The sequence below is a fragment of the Aspergillus tanneri genome, assembly GCF_003426965.1.
Source record: "Aspergillus tanneri strain NIH1004 chromosome Unknown AapTan_1_pilon_pilon_pilon, whole genome shotgun sequence".
NCBI classification, from domain to species: domain Eukaryota; kingdom Fungi; phylum Ascomycota; class Eurotiomycetes; order Eurotiales; family Aspergillaceae; genus Aspergillus; species Aspergillus tanneri.
In genome coordinates, this window is record NW_022984628.1 from 3077187 (window position 1) to 3102170 (window position 24984).

The 24984-nt window shown below is 46.1% G+C and overlaps 6 protein-coding genes across 6 annotated transcripts; 2 read left to right on the forward strand and 4 right to left on the reverse strand.

Annotated features, from left to right (window-relative positions):
* Nucleotides 1-2683: 2683 nt before the first annotated feature.
* ATNIH1004_003002 (GNAT family N-acetyltransferase) lies at nucleotides 2684-3226 on the reverse strand (the record flags this gene model as incomplete). The annotated part of the gene is made up of 1 exon (XM_033567684.1): nucleotides 2684-3226. The coding sequence occupies one exon, from the start codon at nucleotides 3224-3226 to the stop codon at nucleotides 2684-2686; it is 543 nt and encodes a 180-aa protein (XP_033429679.1).
* A 5768-nt stretch (nucleotides 3227-8994) lies between these two features.
* ATNIH1004_003003 (uncharacterized protein) lies at nucleotides 8995-10421 on the forward strand (the record flags this gene model as incomplete). The annotated part of the gene is made up of 2 exons (XM_033567685.1): nucleotides 8995-9429; nucleotides 9498-10421. The coding sequence occupies 2 exons, from the start codon at nucleotides 8995-8997 to the stop codon at nucleotides 10419-10421; spliced, it is 1359 nt and encodes a 452-aa protein (XP_033429680.1).
* A 127-nt stretch (nucleotides 10422-10548) lies between these two features.
* ATNIH1004_003004 (uncharacterized protein) lies at nucleotides 10549-10962 on the reverse strand (the record flags this gene model as incomplete). The annotated part of the gene is made up of 1 exon (XM_033567686.1): nucleotides 10549-10962. The coding sequence occupies one exon, from the start codon at nucleotides 10960-10962 to the stop codon at nucleotides 10549-10551; it is 414 nt and encodes a 137-aa protein (XP_033429681.1).
* A 1017-nt stretch (nucleotides 10963-11979) lies between these two features.
* On the reverse strand, nucleotides 11980-13212 carry ATNIH1004_003005 (NAD(P)/FAD-dependent oxidoreductase; the record flags this gene model as incomplete). Its single annotated transcript, XM_033567687.1, has 1 exon — nucleotides 11980-13212. One exon carries the CDS (start codon nucleotides 13210-13212, stop codon nucleotides 11980-11982), a length of 1233 nt encoding a protein of 410 aa, XP_033429682.1.
* Nucleotides 13213-16643: 3431 nt separating this feature from the next.
* On the reverse strand, nucleotides 16644-18341 carry ATNIH1004_003006 (uncharacterized protein; the record flags this gene model as incomplete). Its single annotated transcript, XM_033567688.1, has 6 exons — nucleotides 16644-17094; nucleotides 17157-17299; nucleotides 17376-17591; nucleotides 17656-17760; nucleotides 17835-17983; nucleotides 18248-18341. 6 exons carry the CDS (start codon nucleotides 18339-18341, stop codon nucleotides 16644-16646), a joined length of 1158 nt encoding a protein of 385 aa, XP_033429683.1.
* Nucleotides 18342-19475: 1134 nt separating this feature from the next.
* Nucleotides 19476-21323, forward strand: ATNIH1004_003007 (putative GABA permease; the record flags this gene model as incomplete). Its single annotated transcript, XM_033567689.1, has 5 exons — nucleotides 19476-19646; nucleotides 19712-19782; nucleotides 19851-19964; nucleotides 20024-20106; nucleotides 20161-21323. The coding sequence occupies 5 exons, from the start codon at nucleotides 19476-19478 to the stop codon at nucleotides 21321-21323; spliced, it is 1602 nt and encodes a 533-aa protein (XP_033429684.1).
* Nucleotides 21324-24984: the final 3661 nt, after the last annotated feature.

The window sequence follows — 24984 nt, forward strand, 5'->3', positions numbered from 1 at the left end:
CAAAAAGTTGCTAATTGTAAGGGCTGGAGCCCGTTTGACCTATTGGGCCAATGCCCCTATTGCCCCTATTGTCCCTATTGTCCCCGTTGTCCCCGTTGTCCCCGTTGTCCCCGTTGTCCCTGTTGTCCCTGTTGTCCCTATTGCCCCTATTGTCCCTATTGTCCCTATTGTCCCTACTGTCCCTACTGGCCCTGTTGGCCCTGTTGGTCCCTTTGGCCCATCGCCCCGTTGGCCCTCGATCTATGTCACGTGATTCCTACCTTATTTGTTTACCGCTTATTTTCCTCTTCCTTTCTTCCTTCTTCAACGATTCCTTTTTATACATAACCTATCCCATAGGTTCTACGGGTTCAGCCCCTGACAGCAACCTCAGTAACTAGCTCCGCGTGCTCAGCGGCGGCCTTGCGGCCGCCGCCACCGCAACTCGTATTGCTCGGCTTCGCCTTCGCTGCAATCGGCGCACATGATTGGTCCGCTTATTTGCAGTCACATGACCCATCGGAGTATGAGAACGCACACTCCCCTTTACTTTACTCCTCTCAGCGATTCCTCTTTGTGTATATTTAGTCATTAGATAGCAAGGCATTTTGCACCTTTATAGCTTTATTTGATACTCTTGCTTGATGGTCTAATTCCCAGTATTTATTGCGTAGTCATTCCCTTGGTCGTGGTGCCGCACTGTTGGTCCTAACCCCTTCACGACTTTCTACAAATAGAACTTACCTTCCTATTCTAGCCGAATATCTGACAGTTACATATCATGAAACAATACTCCTGAGATGACTGCCTTAAAAGTCAGTCTCTAGACCACAGCCCTGGTTCGATTGGTTCACCTTGGCTTCCCAAGCCAATTACTTGCCAAAAATGGCGCCGTCGATCCATCGATCTGTTATGACATACGAAATAGAGATGGAAAATTAAACCAAATCGACTCTATTCTATAAAATAGAATATATTTTATATACTACATAAGACTGCGTCTTCGTCTTTATTAGAATAATTAAATCAGGCTTGTGCATTTCCTGCCCTAGGAATGAATAATGCATACGCAGACTATATGCTTATAGGAAACTAACCCATATGCAGGAATATATGCGTATGCACACTTTATGCGTACGTAGACTATATACTTATGGGAATCCAATCCATACGCAGAAATACGTGCGTGTGTAGACTGTATGCCTGTGGAATACCAATCCATGCGCAGAAATAAATGCATTTGTAGATATTATGCATATGGAATATCAATCCATGTGGAAAATCATGCGTATGTAGACTTTATGCCTATGGAATACTAATCCATGTGGAAAAATACATGCGTATGCAGACTTTATGCATATGGAATACCAATCCATGCGCAGTTGTGATTCCATATGCATAAAGTCTACAAGTGGATTAGTATTCCGTAGGTAAGTAGTCTGCACACGCATGTTTTTCCGCATGGATTGGTATTCCATAGGCATGTAGTCCGCGTATGCATTATTCATTCTCCTAAGAGACCTGCGATTGGCGACGGACTGTGGACGTTCAGCCGGCACCAAAATGTGTCGTTGGACGGCCAGCCGGCCCCAAAATGTGTCGCATCCTATTAGGCTATATGTAGGTGCCCAAAGGCTGATCACCCCAGATCACTTGGAGATAAACGCCATAACTGCCCCTTTTCCAACCAAGGTATGGACTCTATTTAAGCGCACCTTGTGTTGTAGGATAGTCTTTCGCCTTTACTTTCACGGCCTTCGGTCACGCAGGGAGGGTGAGCATAAGAATATATAAAGGTGAATTTTCCAAGGACTTGGACTTGAGTACGATTTTCTAAATTTTTTTTTTATGTTATTATCCAGAGATATACTTAGAATGGCAAAGCCAAGGAAAATCCATGGCCGCCGGTCCAACAACTCTAAGGCAAGACGTCAACAGCATTTTCGACGAGGAACTTTGTTCCGGAAGGCGTTTGAATTCTGCCAGGAGTGCAACGCGGATGTCTCGATGCTGGTCCGGCTGAAGGATACCAGCCAGATATACGTGTTTAATTCAAATGACCGATGGACCCCTTCCCAAGAAGAATTAGTAAGGTCAAGGTAAGGTTTTCTAAACTAGACTAATTAAATTTTAGTCACTTTACTACCCCACGCCCCTGTGGATAACATGGCAAGAGCTGGCGGCGAAGTATGACTTATAAACCAAAAGCAGGTGGGATTGTCAGGGGCTGGGCCCGTAGAACCTATATGATAGGCTATGTACAAAAAGGAATACTTGAAGGGAAGAAAGAGGAAAAGGACAGGTAAACAAATAAAAACAAGTCACGTGGTGCCCATCGAGGGCCAATGTGGATAATAGGAACAGTAGGGACAGTAGGAATAACGGGGACAATAGGGACCATAGGGACCATAGGGACAATAGGGACAATTGGAACATAGGGACCATAGGCCCGAGAAGTCAAACGGGCTCCTGCCCTTTCTTCTTCTAGTTCTCTAGCTTCTTAATCCCATTAACAGGCTGCGGAAGATGACGCGTGCAATATTCTGGATATGTGTCTAGTTGTGTCAACCGACCGCTGTTCCAATGCTGTACAGTTCTGTGTGCGATGAGAGTCGAGACCGAGATTAATACCTCCCCGGACCTCCCGCGATTGCATGAATCATGTTGTTGATGTAGTTCCCCAAACGGCTAAATATAACCTCTCTCAACGCCGCAACATGCAATATGTTATCAAGTCCATCACTACACTGTTCTTCTCCACCGCGCTTCTGCTTCTGCTTTCAAAATGATAGCCCGCCTTCTGCAGAACTCCGGCACTTGCCTCGTTACCCTCGAACACAGTCGCTTGTAACCTGATCACATGGGGGAATTTTTCGAAGGCCCATCGGGAGAGGGCCGTAACAACTTCAGTGGCAATGCCACAGCGCCAGTGGCTTTCACCCAACCAATATCCCATAGTCATCGTCCGATATTGCACATCTCCTTCAGCTTCCAACCCAATTCCGCCAATCACTCGGTTGTCATCTTTTCGGCAAATAGCGAAGGCATTCAGTTCAGGTTGTGTCATTGAAGTCGCTATCCACTTCTTGGCATCGTCGATAAGATATGGATGGGGAAACCGATTAGTCATCCATTTTGCTATCCGTGGGTTGTCCGCTTCTCGGGAAACATCTTCGGCGTCGCTCTGACAGTAGGGCCGGATGAGGCATTTTTCTAGATGTAAGATCGCCTCCGGAGTCTGGGCCATTGAGAGGTCGTGGGCAGGTAAACCAGTCGTTAGAGATGACCAAGAATGTGCATATCATCGAAGTGAGATGGCGCCGTTCACGCTTTTAGACTGTGCTGGGGATATGACTCATTCCGTCACTTAAAACCGCTATGGGTCCGTCAGCAGTAATAATAGGATAGGGGCCGGGGCCTAGACCCCCAGGTATATTTTCAGGACGGGCTTCAGACCTTACTGGCCGTGTGATTTGCGACGCATGACCAACTATATAAACTCGGTTCTTGTCAACCATAAAATTACGCGTATTCGCAAGTATCGATCCTTCATTGAATTAGGTCTCTGATTCAACTAAACTACCAAAACATCTCGCATTTATAAAGGCGAGGTAAACAAATGAAGAATGCAAACTAACTAATGTAGGAAATATACGCGATCCGATGATGTTGGATCATCAACAACATTTGACTAAGAAAGGTGCTGAATAATTAATATTACCATAATTGTCGACACTTCCCTTCAACGATTCCTTTTTCTACATAGCCTATCCTATAAGTTCTACGGGTTCAGCCCCTGATAATGCCAGTACAAATCCAGTACGGTGTCATTGTTCGTACAGTTTTCTTCGAGCTCCCTCTGCAGCATATGACAGAACAGCGCAGCTTACAGTAGCTCTAACAGTATTGTCTGGTAATTATGCCATAAAAATCGTGTCCAGAGATACAAGTCCGTTAGCGAATGATCAAGTAGTGAGCTTATGCAATTTTTACCTGGCAGCGTTCGTATTTGCACCATAGAAATTGAACGTAAAATTGGCCCTGTTACTGTATAGTGGTGGTGGTGAATTTATTTACCCCGACCCCTCGCTGTAAGCGATATGCAGGACCCTACTATTGCTATCTATCCTTATATGTCTATGTACCGTGGTCCATTACTTGACGACAAATTTGGACCCTCGCCGGGACCTGTAGCGGCCTAAGTGCCTGGTGCTCTGTTCTACAGCCCTTGTTGCACGCGTCTCGAAAACTCTGAGATGCCTCTGCAAATTCAGCACTGCACCTAAGGTGTTATGCACCAGCGATAACGTAACGGGTAAGCGAGCCAGACACCACTTTGTGCCAGACTAAATCGTGTTTTTTAGGACACCCTAGTATCTCAGCCATCATTAGAAATATAGTCTAAAGCTAGTTAAGATTGGCCGGCAGTTAAAATTGTAACTATCTAAGACGCGCCGTTCAAAGAATTCTCAATCAAATAATCAACAATCTCCAAACATGCAAAAGAAGCAGGATAAGGACTAATCAAACTCTACCTCTTCTCGCACGATATCTGCGAAATCGTCTTGCAAATACTACGGACGACATCCTGACTCGCAAGTGTGCTGGTGTCAGAAACCCTAGGCGATCCCCTCTGATAGAGTAAAGCCGACATTTCTCAAGCGAATCAATGAGTATAGGGCTACGAAAAGTGATCCTACATATGCATCACCTGAATTGCTGAAGTGCTCGGCATCTGCAAATTATATTGTGTTATCAAGCACGCAACCACCTGAATGGTATGTGGATACATGCGCTTCGTACTACATGACCCCCCAACAAGATGCCTTTTTAACTTACGAAATCCTACCAACTGGTACGCCTAATGTGGGTGGATCCTTAGGTGGACAGAAGCCTCCCCTTGCTGAGGGAGCGGCTCGAATAACGTTTAATAATATTACCCTTGATGTACCAGAGGTGCGCCACGTACCTGGTTTATCAGCTAATTTGTTAAGTTATGCGCAGCTCCTAAAGGCAGGTTTTAAACCATCAATCCCAGAGGACGCGTGTAGCAATATTGTTTTTACCAATGAGAATGGCTTGAGTATTACCAGCAGTCCTCGATGAAGTGTTTCTCGAATCCAGGGTATTTTAAGGTCTTAGTGCGATATGCTGCCGTTCTGCCTGACAATGCCAAAATTTGGTATCGCAAAAGTAGGCCATGAATGCAGTGGTCAGAGCGCGTCTATCAAGCCTGGAAGTGCCAATGGCCTCAAAAACAGGGCATTGAGGATCAGGCTTTGCCGATCGCACCATTGGGGGTTCATTTTAGTTCCGGGGAAGACACCACCGACACCTGGATTTGCAGATAGCTCGTACAACATACCTCGGAGAGTTGCTGGGAGCCAAGTCACATCATCATTTAAAAGTACAAAAATTGGTATAGTTGTGCGCCGAATATCTTCCATGAGGCCATGCCGTTTGCCTTTCTTCTCAATCGCTTGGACTGAGATGCGTGGATTATTGACACCCGGAGGATTCTTTTCACGCGGTCCAGCCAGGGAAATTTTGTGACCACTAGGACCAATAGGGATCCGCACGTAACCAAGACGTCATGGCAGGGATGAAGTCGACATCCGGGTCAACGACTGGGCAGACGATTACAACATCTGAGGATGAATGTGAATCATTTGACGGTATTCGTTTAGTTGCCTGAGAGACGGACCGATGTTGATAGAACCCATACTAAATCAGAACAATCCAAATCAGCCGGAGAAAGCGGCCAGGCTATTGGCGCAGAAATATCAGCAGAGGTAAGCAATAGATATTAGGGGCATGCTTTGTACATGTTTGATTTATATGCAAGCCTCAATATTGCACCCAGGATGAACACCATTGTTGCCTCGTTTGAGGTGGACAGAATAAACCGGACATAAGACACAGGCAAGACTCAGCGGCTAAATCGACGGCAAATTCACAGATCCATCCAATAAGAGGTAGGATCAGCATGCCAATGTAGTGTACAGCGGCCCCATTCTTCTCATGCCTTGACGCAAGAAATGAGGAGCTTCATGTCTTAGGGTTAATGAATGTATCCAAGTGCGTCGAATACCCCTCATTGGACTTCTGCTCAGTGCTAATAATATCCATCAACGGTTGCAGCTAAGTCGGCTATATTTGCCTTTGAGTCTGGCAATTAAAAGTATATAAATTTTAAGGTTGAATCTGTACTGTAGGGTGACAACCAGTCTCCCTTCTATGCTATATTCACGCTAAGGGGATTAAGGCCAATCCAGAAAGACGTACGGTGTCATGAACACAATGGATGCAGCTACATAATTCTGATTCTGATCGGCACTGCACCTAACTCTACACCCCATGGCCAGTCAATTCAAAGATTCCATGGAAAGATAGAGAGGGATAGGTAGTGAGCGTAATGCAATCGCCTGCGAACCCCCGCGTCGCTGTCTAAAGATAAATTCATTCCTGGTTACAGCCAATCCAAAGTGCTGTTTCTTGCTGGAATCTTTTTCTAACTATGTTATCATCTGAATAGTTTGACTCCATTGACTACCTACTCACTATCATGTTCTGGATAATCTATCTGTTGCGTTTGCTGGGGCAGGGGTTTGTCTTGTCTGGCAGCGATATTATCATATTCTTCGCCAGCACCTGAATGTGGCGGTCATGGGTAAGGCTCACTTGAAAGCAGATAGGAGTAATACTACTCATCCCAAGTAGAGGTAGAAAGGCGGGATGTTCGAGAGGTTTCCATTATCGGTTCGGGATACTTCGGTAGGTTCTCTGTTATTTCTGGCCCAGAGAATTGCACTGATGAATGGCAACTAGGCGCATTGACATCCATTGTGCTTGCCTCTAAAAACCCGGGCATAGACTTCTGTGTAGTTGACAAAAATAAAACTTACTGCGGCCTGGAATTCGGGCCAGATCCCACTTTTCAAACCAGGTCTAGAGAATATACTATTGAATAGATCAGTTCAGTTAGAACGGCAGAGCAACAAGACACCGCGAAGAAGATTGCAGAATATCACTTTTTCGACAAAAACAACACAACACACCATGAGGGCAGATATGGTTTTTATATGTGTCAATACACCATTGTAGGTAAGTATCTCAATTGCCATTTCGAGTCCTGAGGTGGGTCAGGTTGGTAACAAGACTTTATTCCAGCAGCCGTCTGGATCCTGTAGCGAACTGATGAGTTTGAACCTTACAAATATTAAGGAAGTAACTTGAATAATTGCAGAATCCTCTCGCGCGACCAAATTATAGTGCTCAAAAGTACAGTACCCTTCGGCAGGACGGATCCTCCAGTTTTTGAATATTACTCTTGTGTCACTAAGTTTTGACATACCCAAATGATAGCTTTGGATAGAGGCTACCCACCGGCAAATTTCATCGTGATCTCTTGTCCAGAATTTCTGGCTCAAGGCTCTGCCATTCGAGACCTCCTTTTCCCCGAATTGTGTTGTGGTCGGCGAAAGCCTGAAGGCGACGCAAGCTGTGGAAGCCTCAAGAGTTCATACCGATGGGTGCCCGAAGAACGCATCCTGACCATAAATAGCTTGTCCTCCGAGTTAGCACAAATCAAGAGCAATGCGTTCATTGGACAGCAGATTAGCAGCATCAACTCATTGAGTGCTCTGTGTGAGCATGTCAGGGCAAATGTTAATGATGTCTCCAAAGCCCCCGTCTCTATAAGCCTAACTTGCCATTGAATCAGATTGAGAGTCGTATCGGTTCTGTAGCGTCGAGGACGATTGTTGTCTCGAGTATCATGGCCGCTTGCCCGATGTCATGCACTGCTAATCCACACAAGCTGGGATGACTTTAAGGACCGCAGGATCTAATGGGATTGTATTTCCCATGCCATGAAGTCACCCAAGTTATTGCTCGATCCCTGGGTAATTACAGACTACGACAAAATGAAGCTGCGTGAATTTTATATCATGGAGATTGGAGCTAGTCACGAGTGGGAGAAGAATTGGTCATACAGCCATCTCAACTAGCACCATGGAGGCTTTGCTGAAAGGTGTGTAGGGGGTTGAAAAAGAATTGGGTCTAATACGTAGATTACTTGTCTTTTTTGTGCGGCAAAAGGTGTATAGGATGATAGCTGGGGTGGTAAGCTGGGAGTTGCTAGCACTATAATTTTATATCGGGTATTGCACACCGCTAGCCAGCGTAGGAACATTGTACCTTTCGCTGCAAATACCATTCCTACTAATGTAGTGGAGTTAGTAAATTGAGTGAATTGTTTATAAAACGGGGCTTTCATCCCTGCAATCTCGGTATATTATAGAGCGGGGAAGAATGATGAAAATTTCAGACTTTCCAGGAACTTGATATTTTCAAATGTTAACTGACTAGCCATCACTAATGCGCTTATGAAATATGAAGATATTTATGTTAGCCCCACTGGGTGTTTTCCCATTTCAAACAGATTCGTGGTATGCAGTCCTGCAGTCGAGTCCGTCACGAACGACAAGGCTTGATCAAGCTAATCAATTATGCAATAGTTCTGCGACCCCATCTCTATGGCTCTGTTTATTTATGCAGATCTGGGGAACAAAACCTCGTGCCATGTGCTCTCCACTCAGCAAGCAGTCCTAGTAAATAGATCTGAAAATATTTGTTTAAATTCTGCAGGGATCGAAGGGTGATCATGCTGACAGCCTGTAGGCCCTAAATTTGAAAGTAACATTCCAAGTACGAATAAAGGGGCGGCTTGAGGGATTCGTGGAAGGCCGATGCAAGGGATAGTATATTGGTAATCTCCTAGGTAGGGATGACTGATTTCCTGCTTAAGAATGAACTTAGTGTTCCAGATATCGCTAATCTATTTTAGAGAATTGCTGTAGGCTACTCGTGGGTTCGAGACGGAATTTTTTTGTCCTTTTTGACAGGGGTATTATTTATCCCTAGATGCGAATAGCAGAGGGCCACTGCTATATTTGAACCAACCCACCCAACTCAGATATGCCTACAGGGCACTCGAGTGCTGCAGAAAGCACCATGTGGTCGTTGTACATACTGACATATTTTGCCGGCCATCTATCAGTTGCCGCATCGGAGGGTGCTATTCGTCCATCCCAAGATAGCTGGTATGTCCAGCCAGCCAATATCAGCAATTATATGCCGGGCGAGATGGTCCGCTCTCGTCAGGTCTCAAACCGCCTTCAATCATTGCTTACAGTTCCGGTCGAAGTTTCTGTTGAATCAGTGCATCAATATATGTTCCGGACGACAGACAGTCTCGGCAATCCTGTAGCAGCCATAACCACTCTTCTTGTGCCCTATGATTCGGACCCCTCAAAGTTGCTTGTATACCAAACGGCCTATGATACTTCCAATCCGGATTGCAGTCCGTCCTACGCGCTGCGATATCGATCCACTGTGGACACTGTAACCAACTTATTTAATAACATGATTCCGGCCGAGACCCCACTTGTAAGCACATTCAAACACACTGCTCCATTGTTAATCAAACCGGGCTAATGTTTTTTATTGTCGAACAGCTAGCGGCAGCCTTAAATAAAGGGTGGTGGGTCGTAACCGCTGACTATGAAGGTCTGGATGGACATTTTACGGCTGGTCTGCAATCTGGCCGTGCCACGCTAGACTCCTTACGTGTTGTCCTCAAGGAAGGACCCAAGATTGGATTGGCACCAGATGCGCGATATGCCATGTGGGGATACTCCGGAGGTTCACTGGCATGTGGGTGGGCAGCCGAGCTACAGCCTTCGTATGCCCCTGAACTTCACTTCGCGGGCGCCGCATTGGGTGGCACAGTTCCAAGTGTGAGGTCAGGCCTAAGCAGAATCAATGGGGGCCCATTTACTGGGCTAGCATACCATGGAATCAACGGACTGGCCAAGGCATATCCGAACTTTACCGAGTGGTTGGACCAAAACCTCGTCTCGGAGAAGAAGGCGGAGTTTTATGCTAGAGCTGGTGCATGCACTGTTTCCGAAATAGGTCCCCAGGGAGCATTCCAAGATATCTACTCGTATTTTGTGAATGGGGAGTCGTCTATATCTGAGCCCATCCCAGCTTCGGTTTTCCAGTGGGGTACGCAGATGGGCGTCCATGGAACTCCCAAAATGCCACTATTTGTTTATAAAGCCGTCAATGATGAAGTTTCTCCCGGAAAAGATACAGATGATCTGATTGACCACTACTGTCGCAATGGCGCTACAATTGAGTACCACAGGGACCTGCTTGGAGAGCATACCTCTGAGGTAATAACTGGCTCGGCGAATGCAATAAATTGGCTTTCTGAGAGGCTAGCTGGGAAACACTTGAATCACATGGGATCATGCATTAAAAAGGATGTAGTTGTCACGGAGCTCGGCCAAGACACACTTCCTATTTTTGGTGATGAGATACGAGGACTGCTGAATATTGCCCTGGGAAGTATGCTGGGACCACATTCAACTTGATACATACCTTGTACTATATCTGGACATATCCTTGGCCAAGTTAAATTCTGTATTCTATCGGGACCTATAATTCTTTCAGAACAAAATTCCCGATAATAATAAGTATCCTAGGGCAGTATATCCCAATTTACATGCCAATAGCCACATCTGCACAAGAAAATGTGTGGAATGAATTCCACTTGAAAGAAATCAAAGTGTGGTTCGAAACATAGTCCGGAAGCTTGATCTTCTCGGTAACCGTATATCCACCTGCAATTGAGGTGTAGCACGAGTTCAACTGGGCGTTATCAACTCCCTGACATTTAGCCATGCCCGAAGCCTGGAATCCATTACAAGTGAACCAGTCATTACGCCAACAGGTTTCGTCCTTGGAGCAATCCAGACTATAGCCGCAATCCTGACCATTAACATCGATGCACTTGAACACTCCCTTATTGAAGCAATCCTCGGCTTCCTGCTTCTCTTTCTCCGTGGACAGATAGCCAGCCTTGAGTAGTTTATCGACGATGGTCTGGTCTTGGCAGATCCGGTAGGTTAACATGCCTCCGTGGTCGCCCTTTGGTCAACGCACCACCGCACCTCAACCTCATCGCCGACTTTGTAAGTTGTGACTTGTTTAGTGCCCAGTCGCTGGTGGGTTGGTTCTAATCGATGCTGTCGCGTGCATTGTACCCGCAGGGTCCGCTACGGCTTACCGGCGCAGCATTGAGGCCAGGCCAGGCTTTAACTGGCTCCAGGATGGTACATTCAGGACAAGAGTCTTTCCCAGCCTGTTGATTGTTAGCGGTGGATATGTTATGTTTGTTGGGTTGTATACCTTGTTGCCTAGCTTGGCGCGGCTATCTGGGCTGTAGAGATAGCATGGCCTGCAACGGTGGTGGCTAGGACGAGGGCAATAAAAGTGCTGACTGGCTTCATTGTGAATAGGAATTAGAGCTTGAGTTGTAGGATTCAAAATCTAATTTCAAATATTTGTTGATCGGTTTAATTAGGGTATAAAGTCAAGATAGTTGACGAGTTATATACAGGACTAGATTAAGATCAACGTCAAGCGTACAATTTGAACACTTACGATTCATAAAAAGTAAGTAGGGAGCGGAGAATTTCTGACCCTAAAGAGCTTCCTGTAACAAAGAGAAGTCGGCCTTGCAGATCGCCAGGCTGCTGACCAACAGTGATGGAGATGAGAATATTTTAGTTACATTGGCCGGCACTACAATAGTAACGCCGAGGTTAATATACCCTGCACAGCTAAAGTAGTAGATCTCGGGAATTCGCCATTGGTATTGACCTGGCTTAGAAGGAGATTGGATGAGAGTGTCCGGTAAATGCCCGGCGCCTTTAGAGACCACGATTAGGTTGGATATTAGCAGGCGACCAACGAGCTAGCATAGGGCAGTTGGTCTACATCATCAATGAGAGGGGAAGAGCTCCTTGTTTATTCGAAGGGATGTGCCGCTGGCCACCGTGGCTATTTCTTCATGTGTCATTGAAATGCCCGAACGTCACAGATATCATAGATCAAATCGACCCAGTTACCGGGGTCCATCATTTCTCCCTACACGAGCATCCCATTCCACATAAATCCTGCCCCCCAGACCCAATAGTCCCGGCCTTTTATTGCCCACACTGCTGAGCTGGGGAGCTGGTATCCCATGAGTGCACCGACACCTTTGCTCCGCCCAATTGGCACTAGTTGGGTTTCCCTAGTATCTTCTTTGAATTCTCGATCCTCACCGACCTCGGTCTCATTATTTCCAGACGCGAGGAGGAGGTCTCTCTTGAGATTTGCGGTCAGAACTGGAACCGCGTCGAGAATATTGTGAACGGCTGCGTGACCATAAGTACTGGCGTCGCCGATAGCGTATACGCGAGGTCCGGCTTTATCAACCCGCAAGGTAGATGTGTTGGTCTCGACCCTGCCATCAGATGCCAGGAGGGTTTCTGGGATAAACGTCGTGTTGAATGATACACCCATGGCTGGAATATAAATGTCAGCATCTAGTGTTTGCCCATCGTCAAGAGACAACGTCGTCTTAGTTGCTACTGCAGATTCCGTGCCTGCGTTAGGGGGAGTCACAGCTTCTACCCGAGTGTTCTTGATAATAGTCACTCCAACCCCGGCAAGGAAATCCTCAGCTTTAGCCGCTATGCTAGGTCGGAGAGCAGGAAGGACTTGGGAAGCGGAGGTGACGACTGTGATAGGAACCTTGGGGTTCTCGAGTTTGTAACTAAACCATCCCGCACGACCGTTCAGAAATTCTCCTAACTCTCCTGCTGTCTCGATACCGCTTGGTCCCCCTCCTGCGATGACGATATTCTTGGCAGAGGGTAATGCCTCTCGGAATGCGTTCCAGTTTTGGCGCAGGAACTTTTCGTCTCGATTTAGTCGTAGCAGAGGAGACTGTGTCGACGAGCCTGTAGCAATGACAAGAGAGTGATAGTCAATTGTCTGTGTGTTTCCATCTGCGAGGTTGATTAAAACTGCCCGATTACTGTGATCAAGGTGCGTGGCCGTCCCTTGAACAAAGCGAAAGATGGTAGCCGGATAGTGCTCAAAAGACTTCGTGATGCTGGTAAAGAGCTTGTTTTGGTTAAACATATCATCCGAAATCATAGCACGAGGACAGGCAGGTTGACACAGAGCATACGATGAAGGGCTGATTAAGACGACTTGGTGCGACTCCCTGTCCGGTAGCGAGGGGATGACATGTTTGAGGATAGAATGGGCAGTACAAATCCCTCCGAATGAGCCGCCCAGGATCAGGATGTTTTTCTGTGGTGTGGTCATTTCCGCAGCAAAAATGTAGATACTGGGGATAAAAACTGTCAAGGTGGGGATATCAAGTGGCTTCCTCAGATACTGGACACCTTTTGTGCAGTCGAGTACGTTGCTCAGTCGGAAATGCTGGGATTGAGCGGGGGATTTTCTGTGTTATTTGGTGTTGATGGCGATAATCTTCGGTCAGGTTCTATGTTCCAGGGGCTAGCAATTAACATGTCAGCTGAACATTCACCTTTAGGTATGTCGCCCCCAAATTTGCTACTGCAGTTATTCCAGAACAATACTGTCTATCCTATGTGTAGCTATCTTAGTGCAAAGATATAGCGTGCTCAAGACTGTACAAAAAGCGTTCAAAATGATGAACTGTTTGGGCCTCGATGTGGGATACTACATAAACCGAGTAGACAACTGCATATAAAACGACAAACAAAACCATTGTGGTCCTGTTGACCTCGGAAAGACAGATGGTTACCGTAATCCACTGAAGCTACGTATTTACGTGCATGGGAACCCCGAGATCCAAACAAGGTGGATCGATGGCTTAGCTTTCCATTAGTGATTGTTTCAAGGGACGACGAGCCTTGTTGGACAGCACTGTCCGCGAAGGAGAAGAGTCTTCTCGGACGGTCTTGCAGTGCTGCAGAGTTGCTTGTGCATCAGCTGATAGTGTTATATGCTGGTTGTGCGACTATACATATACCTCCTCCACCTTTTCTTTTCTCAGCATTTACGGAGAAGATATTAACCTTTTACCTATGTAGCCTTGCTGTTATTGTATTGCCTACTGTATGCATTGCTACTTAGTATTGATTGACTACTTTATCTACGTCCGATACCATACCTTTGCCCAATTGGAGTACTATTTCGTAGACGGAGAGTCACACAAGACGATGAAGGTACTTTGGAAAGCCTCAACATCTAAAACGCACTATTTTACGACTTCGTATGAACGAATTCGACGATTGTGCCAACAGAATTTGACGTGCTATTATGGCATACATTGCTTCTGCAGGGTGCCCTGTCGACGAACTGAACCAAAGAATCCACAATTCTCATATTGAACCTCTTCAGCCTTCATAAATGAAGCAATAGCCGTTCATATTGTTCTTGATACTGAAAAGGAAATGCTCAGTGACCCGGACCTTGAGAAGGTAGGGCACGAAGTTCACTGCGTCCTCCGTGCTAAGGATGACACATTGTATGGGTATTGCACTTAAGAGCTCTACTAAATTTAAATAATTCAGTCAATCGGATTCGGAACCCGGCCGAAGAGCAGAACCTCGTACAGAAATGAGACTCTCCACCGACAACTTCTACCCATGGGCAAAATAGCCATGTTCATCTCGATCTGATAGCTCGCACTAGAGCTCATAAAACGCGTCTGCTTAAATACGTTATGCTATGCGATTCCCTCGAAGCCGGTGCTGCCAGCTCTATATTGTGGTAATATTGCGGGGGTCAGCTTTTGCTGGTTCTAAGACATACTATAATTAAGCGAATATGGTAATTGTTAAAGTGCTAATAAATCCAATGTTGTTTCCTTTATAGCAGGTGTGGGAATGTTATAATATACTAGCATTTTCTCTACTTGTTCCTACTCATTTTTTAGTCTTCGTGTTTACTACTGATACTTCGTTATATTCTACTCACTAGTAAAGGGTAGCGAAGTATTGCCCATAGATCATGGCGGGGTGCGTCACCTCTACCAATTCAGCCCAGTTGTTCTCCTTTCCAGTCACGATATCCTTTAGCCACTCCCGCAGCAATAAAATATGTGGAATGCGATCAACCTCAAAGTTGACATCGCAACCCTCAAAATGAATACTAGCGACAGATGCGACAAAGTATGCGGTCCCAACTACAAGGCAGCGCACAGTCTGTATTTCCTCGCCGGAGAAACGATGTCCTTCATTGTGGACTTCTCTTCAAGAACTTCCAATGCTTCTACTGGACAGTGAGCACCAGAAATCCTATCCTTTGCCAATTCAAGGATACTCCATCTGGCTACACCCGGCAGGATAAGATCATCTTCCGGAACTGTGATGGGCTGCAGCCTTCCCTGGGCTGACCTGCAGATGAAAAAAAAATTCAAAGCTCCTGCTTCCGTAATCTGGCTATCAGGATAAAAAAACCACAATACCAGATCATATATCTATTTTTGCGCCAGAGTCTGGGCAACAAGGGATGAGCTGTAGTTACGGCTAGCTTTGCTGACCCATTCTTATTATAACCTGCGAAGCAGTCATCATATGGATATTATTACTTATACAGCTTGATAGATATATGTTGTTTAGGCTACTACTTACTAAATCGGCCTAGGAACCTGGTAGGCGACCTCCCACACAAAAAGCACTACCATGTAAAGTAGTCAAGATGGTCAGTCAATTTGATCAAGAATTCATGAAGCTGAATATCACCCATTTCTATGAGCTGCGACATGTATTTTCCTAAAGTTATGTTCATATTATTATTTACAAAGAAGGTACAGCCCATTCCTCTTTACTCTGATCCAAATGAAAACCTAAACATATCCTTACTCTCAGGCAACACGGGTCATTCGTGCTGCAGCCCCCTTTCAACTACCGGTCATCAACGTCATCTTTAAGTTTGTCCGGTCAGAGCTAGGCCAACGATCACCTGGTGGATTTAGCCCCTGAGATGACTATACTGTCTTAGCAGTTACATGAAATCGCTGAAGAAGCTGCACAAGCTGATGAGATGTGTCTTGCAGAACGGGCCGCGAAGGCTATTGATATTATGTTAAGTAGGAACTTTCAGATTCTCAGGGTGTTTGAGGCTGCGAGCGATTTGCACCAGGATAGAGATTTCTTGGGTCTGAAGAATTGTAATGCAAGTATAACCAAACTTAAATGGTGCAAATAACTGCCAAGATATTATGGACCATGGCCTGACCGTGGTAGAATTGCAATTATATGGGGGCCTGAGGTCCAGATGGGGCCAAAAAACTGAGTTATCTACGGGGCAGCACGGCATGTCGCGAGATGTCATGCTCTTTGATACCTATTTATGCAAAACAAAACATGAAGATTGGATTATATTACCACCATATCCTCCAAAGGTGTGGTACGACAGAGGGATCTGTATCGTATCATTCTTTCCTATCCAGGAAAGAGCTTCCATTCAATCACAAATCTATAAAAACCCTCAAGCATGGCAGAGAGGTCATTATTAATGCATTACAGATGCTGCTGACACCTTCAGAAGATATAGCATATCGTTGTTGGACCGAACTCAGGGCAGCATCAATGGAATAGTCCATCTTTAATAATTATTATTTTAAGTAGCCCTATTGCATCCAAACATAGTATGGTGCAATATACAGCTAAAAGTTTGATGTTTCTACAAGTTTTAATTATTTGCTACGACTAAAAATATTATTATTAACATTGAATATACTATTCTACAATAATGTCTATTTACAAAGCACCGGACGCTACTGCGCCAGGATGTCGTTCCCCCAATTCAATGCTTTCTCGAGTCACATCTATCTGCACACTCTTCATAATAGCGCCCCTATCGTTTGTATTTTCTTGCCCCGTTGACGACGATGGCAGAATCGGTTCCTCGTCCCAGCCAGCAGTTATCAGAGTGGGATCTGTGACGGGCCGCGATGCTCTCCAAGTTCTTGACCTCGATGTGCGACCAGACTGACTATGGGATTTCGAAGCATCTTCGGTATATGCGAGACCTTGTTCGTCTTCATAAACTGCCACGAACATCTTAAGGGACGAAATTGTGAGAAGGACAACACTGAGACCTAGATGGAGTTCGCCGACTGTGGTAGCATAGGCCCCATCAAGGGACGGATTCGACGACTTAATTTGCGTATGGACATAGTACAGGTGGACGGCAGAAAGAGGGATAAGGCTATTCCGGAGTGAGCACCGCTGAATACACACCAGAAAGGTGGGCGAAGACATAAGACGTACATGACACGACAGCTGAGAATGCCGATGACTTTTATTTTCTTTGCGAAGGCCAGTTGCACGGGATATAAGATTTTCACAGGGTAGGCTAGGATCACAGCTTCGATGGTTATATCGAGGGCGCTGATAGCTTGCCAACGTGGGAGCTAGATTGCCATTAGCTATCCACGACTGTGGTTTTCTAACATCCAAGTAGAGAAAATCACGGTAGGCATTGCTTACAAGACCAGCACAGCGATTGTTGATGTCTTCCCAGGGACGACTGCTGCATCGAACTCCTAGTAATGCCATTCCAAGTATAATCCAGGCTGCACAGCCCCCGAGTATGGTGTTCAGCAGCTTGGTACCACGCAGGGACAGGTTCCGGTAGAACATCATCGTGCAAATCTTCGACAGACCTAGAACGAGAATGTAAAGGAGGTCGACCGCAAGTCCAATCTACCAGAAGACGCATAAGTCAAATATTAACCAAGAAGGACAATAGGTGCTGATCTGGACATACTTTAGTCATCTGCGCATACTCGTCGCTAGAGATCATATCCTGCGATTTTCCCCACCCATAGTGTACCTGAATCAGTGTGACCAAGACCTGGGCGCACGCAACGATCTAGTAGAGCCGTCTGTGAGCCATCTGATACTTGGTGGTGTGAGGCGAAATAATACTCTGCTGGCTATACGTACCACCACAAGAATCAGGATGTAGTCATCAGTCAGGGTGACCCCTCTATGCAGGCAAGCGTACGATCGGATCGCAAAGGATGAAAGTACGAGGAACAAAGAAAGCGACGTGATGATAACAATTAAAGCATTATGATTGTAGTCATTGTTCTCTGTTAAGGGGGGAGCAATTCCCGGCGGAAGGACAGAGGGTCCAGGCATCGCAACCGGAAGACAAGCACGCCAGCAGGGGAATGGTGCGAATAGCGACTATAATAATCGTCTCGAGATCCTAGCCGGGATCATCCGGGTGAAATAATAGACCAAGGCTGGATAGAACACGATCGATCGTCTTCTGGGCGTCCCCTGGCATAATGATAGTATTTTCATTTTGCTTCCACCATGCCAGGGGATTTTTGGCAAGGTAAGTAGCACACGGTAGGACGAATCCAACAGCTTCCCACCATAATGACCCTGACCCTCGGCTGTCAGTTTCATACCAATACGGATTCGAATGCCTGCCTCAGCCATAACAGGCTACAGCACATAAGCTGCATTTATTCCCTGGCAAGCTTTCGGCTGACGGTCCAGCGAATCTCATAGCGATTGTCAGCAACGGACCGTAATTTTAGCAGCTGGCCAGACGGCCCGAAATGCCACCAAGTGGGGTTCCCAAACTTTCGATCCACAAAGGATTGCAATGCCCGAAGATTGACAGACAATCCATGCTCTTCCTGTCAGCCACCTGGGTCTAAGAACGGGCCCGCAAAGTAAGAGGCCTCAGAGAGGCATGGACTGATGAAACTACGGAGCCTTTCAATAATCTAAAAATGGAGTAAGACACCAGGATCAAACTCTGTAAACGGTTCACGGTCAACCGTGGCAATTATCTTTGATCGGGTTTCTGTTTTGGCAGCGCGATGGTCGTACATCTTGCATTTTGTCCCGAGTTTACTGCCTTGGATCGTGGACTTTTCTGGCTCAAAGCCTCGTGAGGTTGCATGGTTGCCAAGAATGCTGACCACAGGTGTGCCAGCCTATGATGATTATTTTCCCCTCACAATCTTTCCGGGGAATATTCAGACGATTTGTCGATATCAATAGATTTACCTTTTAGCCCATCTCAATTGGAACGTAACCCCGCCACAGCTACATCACTCTTAGCGAAGGGTGGTGCATGAGTTATTTTGACAGGATGGCCACAGTGTAAATAGCATTAATCTGGCAATTCTCCCCCGAGCCGTTTCCTCCTTAAGGGCTCGGGTCGTCAGCACACTCAACGTAAATTAAATGAAACGGCATCTAAAAAAACTTTACACAGTAAGGATCGGACTCCCTGTTATCATTGCTACTTTATTCTCCACTAAAGCTGGATCTACGCCATGATCGTGTTAACTTCCCCTAGCGGATGCAAACAGCGAGAGTGGTTCGCACGCCAGTTAAATGACCCGAAATGACCCCCTGTCATGCAAGAACAAAGGAAATCGATTTGGATTTCTGACACTGCGACCGCGGACAAATTCTTTTTCTTACCTATCCGATCGTCCCGCTTTGTGAGCTACATCACTCATTTGCAGTTTTTGCTTTTGTTCCCTTCTCTGGAGTGGTGTAGCCTTGTTGTCGTTTATTCCACCATTCGCGTCCGATTCCCTCAGGCCGCTAGAAATGGCAGAAAATCCTCCGAAGGCTCCCCATGTGCAAAATGAAGAGCAGCTCGTCTACAAGACAGGGTTCCAGCCGCTGGAGTTAGGATCTAGTAAGAAGAATAGCACGGAATATGGTACCGGATATGATCATAATGACATGAGCCGCATGGGAAAGGCTCAGGAATTCAAGGTGAGTAGCGGCATGAATTGGCCATCGAGAAAGAAACAGGCACCTAACCGTAAATATTGTTGCAGAGAAACTTCCGACCTTTGGCTGCATTGAGTTTTGCCTCCGTCCTCCAAGCTACTTGGGAATTTCTTCTAATGTTCGAGCCCCTTTGCCGTGCATACCGAACCCAGAAACACCGAACTAACGCCGTGGACCGTGGGGCAGATCCAACACTGAAGGCCTGGAAAATGGTGGCCTGGCAGGCTTGCTTTGGACATATGTCTGGACACTTGTTGGGTTTGGTCTTATCATTGTCTCGCTGTCTGAAATGGCGTCCATGTGAGTTTCCTAGGGGCAATAATTCGATAGCTGGACAGTCAACTGATGATGAGATTCAGGGCTCCTACTTCTGGTGGACAGTACCACTGGGTGTCGGAGTTTGCTTCCGAACGGTATCAGAAGTTTTTAAGCTATATGACTGGTTTGCGATTCTCCAGGATATCTCAAAATATCCGTTATCTGACACTCGAGATAGGTTGGATGTCCGTCCTTGCATGGCAGGCAGGGGCCGCCTCAGGCTCATTTCTGACAGGTACCATTATCCAGGGTCTAATCAGTGTGCGAAATCCCGACTATAGCCCTCAAAGATGGCATGGCACATTATTTGTCTTTGCCATGATTGCTGTAATTTACTTTTTCAATGTCTACGCGGCAGGCTGGATGCCTCGCATCCAGAATGTACTACTGGCATTACATATCCTCTGCTGGGTTGTAGTCATAGTTGTTCTCTGGGCAATGGCACCCCGGCAGCCCGCGAAGGCAGTTTTTACAGAATTCAGCACCCTCGCTGGATGGGACAATGTTGGCGTTGCCTTGATGATAGGGCAGATCTCTGCCATTTACGGCTCTCTCAGCTCGGACGCGACCGCGCATATGTCCGAAGAAGTTCGCGATGCCGGCCGAAACGTGCCTATTGCCATCGCTTGGGGATATTTCAGCAACGGAATCCTAGCTTTGGTTCTGATCATCACTTTAGCCTTTGCTATGCCATCTGTGCAGGATGCACTTGACGATCCGACGGGATTTCCCTTCATTTATGTCTTCAAGCAAGCTTTACCAGAGGCTGGTGTCAATGGCCTCACGGCCATCATCCTCATCCCTGTGATCTTCAGCAACATCCTATTTAACGCGTCTACGGCGCGTCAGACTTATGCGTTTGCCCGTGACAAAGGTCTCCCGTTTTCGAAATGGATTTGCACAGTCAACAAAAGGCGCAAACTCCCAGTCAATGCTATCGGTCTATCCTGTATTATCAGTGGTCTGTTGTCGCTAATCAATATCGGCTCCGAGACAGCTTTCAACGCCATTATATCGCTTAACGTCGCTGCGTTAATGTGGACATACGCCGTATCGATTAGCTGTGTGATGTGGCGCAAGATCTACTATCCGGAAACACTACCGGTCCGACGCTGGAGTCTTGGCGAATACGGTATATATATTAATATGATGGCCCTGTTATACGTGCTTTTTGCCCTTTTTTGGTCCTTCTGGCCCACTGAAAGACCGGTTACTCTCGATAACTTTAACTGGAGTGTGGTTCTGTTCGTGGGTGTCTTTATAATCAGTTTGGGGATGTACGTCGTCAAAGGGCAAAAAGAGTACAAGGGGCCCGTTGTGGACGTGAAACGAGACCACTAAACAGGTCTAGGAAGACAGAGGACGTACAATACAATTAGTAATTATATCTAGATTCTGGTATAATACGTGGTCTTTTGGATGTCGCTCGTTAAGTTAATGTGGAATAGCCCTAAATCTTGTGCGTTGGGTTACAGTAAATAGGTTTTGCATTTCATATACTTCAGTTTTTTGTGTATATTATTATGTCAATAATAAAGATATTTGCAGCTCCGTGCCTTTGATCAAAGTGACAGATTGTATGGGTGATATTGCCTAGTTCTACAGTTTAAAATGTACATATGTTTCAGTACACGCCAAGTTGTATATAATAATAATAACACCTTTACCTGCCAAGCTCATATATAAGTGTGTGAATAATAACTCTATGCTAATCTAAAGACACCTGAAGGTTAGTAATCGGTTTTATATTTAGATTCTAGTTACCGTTCGGCAGAGACATGACGGTCTTGCTGTTGAGCACCAAACCACCCAGATGCTAAGCAATTTGTGCAAACTATATATGTGCAGCCTATATAATATGGCTAGGTGGGCGAGGGTGACGTCGGACAAGGGATGATGAAGGTGGTTTGCTATTGGTTGAGTCTTGCAAGGAGAGCCAAAACCAACAAGCATCCGTCCAGTATGTTACTGTCATATAAGGCTGGATGGGCCTTGTGCGACGCTGCTAGTTCTCGCTTCTCGCGTGGTCTTCATTGATCTGGAGGGTAGGAGTGGGACCGTCGGCTCGACTTTTACAATTCCTCAACTGTGACCAGACGTTACGAAGCTTAGTTAACACCATCAAGCTGCCTCCCATACAGGCCACACTGCTCCACTACTCCGCCTTAGGGTGCTTGCTTGCTTCGGTCTGTCAGCATATGCATGCCTTTGTATTTAGTCCTAAAAAAATCCTGTATTTCTCCCATTGCAACCTGAGTCCAGCTCATCAGCATATATTATATTGCCGGCATGGTCGGAATGCAAAGATTAAATGCAGAAAAGTTATTGCAAAATATGGATTGTGCTTCAGGTAAGCAATAAATACCATCTCTGATAATTGGATGGTTACGAGGCGATTATTACTGTTTCAGGTAGAAAAGTCATCTGACGAAGTAAATGAGGTAGCTAGAAGCGTCTGGAAGACTAAATATATCTAGATACTAAAAGTATCAATTACTCTCTAATACTATCTGCATTACGCCCTTCGTTTCATCTAAACCCGCCTGCTTAGTTGCCCGTAGGCTTTCTTTTCTTGGGCTTTTTCTTGGAGCTAGACGGAGTATCTCCCTGAGTCTGAGCTGTCTTGGGGTTGGATGAATTCTGAGACTTGCCCCTGGAGACCCCAGCCCTCGCCACAGCCGTCCTCGTTCTTGTTGAATTATATGGGATTCTGGTTAGGAGGTGTGAATTTATTGTATTCGGAAGAAGTTCTGCCCTCCCTCGTTTTAGGAGGGGTATAGCTGTATAGGATATGGTATTTCACATAATATCTTAAACTAGGACTAGCTTACTCTGACAGTTCTTAATGTTCAGATCACCGCAGGGAGGCTTGATTTGTCCCTTGCCACTCTTTTTATTTCTCTCCCATGCGGTAATAGTGGGCTGAGGATTGGTACCTTTCCGTGTCCCACTGGGGTGGACCAAGTAGTATGCAAGGGAGGCCATGACTTCTCCACAGTTGGCACTATTCTTATGCTAGAAGATATTCGGGTTCTTATTATTCTGGCCTTTCTCGATATTCTGGGTACCTTGGGACTTAGTTTGTCGTCAGACTCGTCAGTCTGATCCTTGTTGGTGTTGGGCTTGCCAGTCTGACTGGAGCGGCTTTTTTCTTGCCGGAACCCCTCTTGGTGTTCTGCTTACAGTGGCCGGTGTTATTTGCGGTTGTATTTTCTTCTGTCTTGCTGTTCTCGTTGCTCTTCTTCCGTTCCTGGCTTGTATCACAGCATTTATTCAGTGCCTCCATAATTCGTTTGGTAATCTCCTCGACGACGTTAGTCATGGCTCCGTAGCCATGGGCTGGGAGGTCGTCGGGTTTGGTCACAAACAATAGTGTGCAGCATTGGACTAAAAAGCGGGCCACACGTTCTTGAATTTCCAGGCCAGGAGACCCTCTCCAGGATGCATTTCACGCTGCGTAAACATCCAATCAAAAAGTCACCGAGATAGAATTCCTCTGGGCCTAGGTTCTCAGGGATCTCAACGGGATGAACAAGCTCACCCTGCTTCCAGAGATCGCCAAAATGGTATAATTTGCTTTAGTGGGCGACCGAGTGCCTCGTATTTAGCACTCCTGTTGAGACTGGAGAGGAACCATCGCCCACATACAGTTCCTCTCATTCGAATCTGTCGAATATCCATTAGAATGACAAAAAGGAAAGAGAGTAGGAAGCAGAGTTCACTCACCGCGGTGTAAAATTCCGGCTTGTGTAAATTTCCCAAGGCCTCTAGCAATTCCTGAGCAGCACATGTGAGTGGCCATGGACATCTTTCTCAAGATAACAGGGTAAAGGCATGGGCCCATTAAGGGAAACACTAAAACCCTATGATTATACTTGTTTCCGGGGAGTAGAAAGGTTGCCAATTAGGTCAAAAGTTGAGAGATATTCTGTATATTCCGGAAGATTTTGTCTTGCATGCGGATTTCGTTTTCTCCCCATTCTCCCGAAGGCATAACTTTGAGGGCTACATCCATCTTGTCCTGAAGGCCATGGACCATCCAGACAGTGGAGAAGCCACCAGAGCCGATTTTATGCTCTACCAGGTATCTCTCATTGAGCGCTTCTCCGACAGCAATAGGATAGATGACATGTGGAGTTTCCTTTATATTGTACTTATGCCAGGGCTCGACAACTGGAAGGACACGTACCTTTTACCACGCGGCTCAGAAGCCACTGTTCAGTCCAGATAATTCACTTATTATAAGAGCAGAAATTATCTATCATCCACACGGGGTTTGGACCAACAGCCCTTTATACAGAGTACCCGGCGATCCTGCGATTAATTTCGCCAGCCTAAAAAGTTGCTATCGATAGGGTTTTCGTTTATGCCCATGAATATTCATATGTCCTGTCCACGGAGAATTGCCGGACTTCCCGGTTACAGGCTCCGCGGTTCCAGGCTCTTTGGAAGCGAAGATAGATTGAAGACATTGTTCATCAGTCATCAAGCTGTGGTCGAATTGCGGACTGGCATAAGTACTTAGTCCGTGGGCTCGTTACTCACTCTCGGTGCTTTTAAGGATAACATCTGCACCGGCTCGGTCTGGCTTGGGATCCTCAATAATAACATTCCGGTACCCTTCATAGACAAGCTTATAAGCTTATAAGCATCTAACTGTAGAAAGGAGGACAGGCTTAAGAAGATAGACAAACAAAATGTGCAGGACGGTTCGTTCCAAACTGCAATTAAAACCCATCTACTGTTCGACCTTCAGGGCATGCCATCACACCGGCATTCTCAATCAAGATGTTCAGAGTCTTAGACTTGATTTGAAATCCCCTGCATATGCACGAACAGACGCCAGAGAGTTCAAGTTAAGATACAGGAGATGCGGGGGCTATTAACAATGTCCCCAAGCGCAGTTCTAGCCTTCGCCAGATCGCGAGCTGTAAGGTATAGGGTCGCTCCAGTGTGAGAGTGCACGGGCAGTTTCAATACCCAGGTCCGATGAACAGCCCGT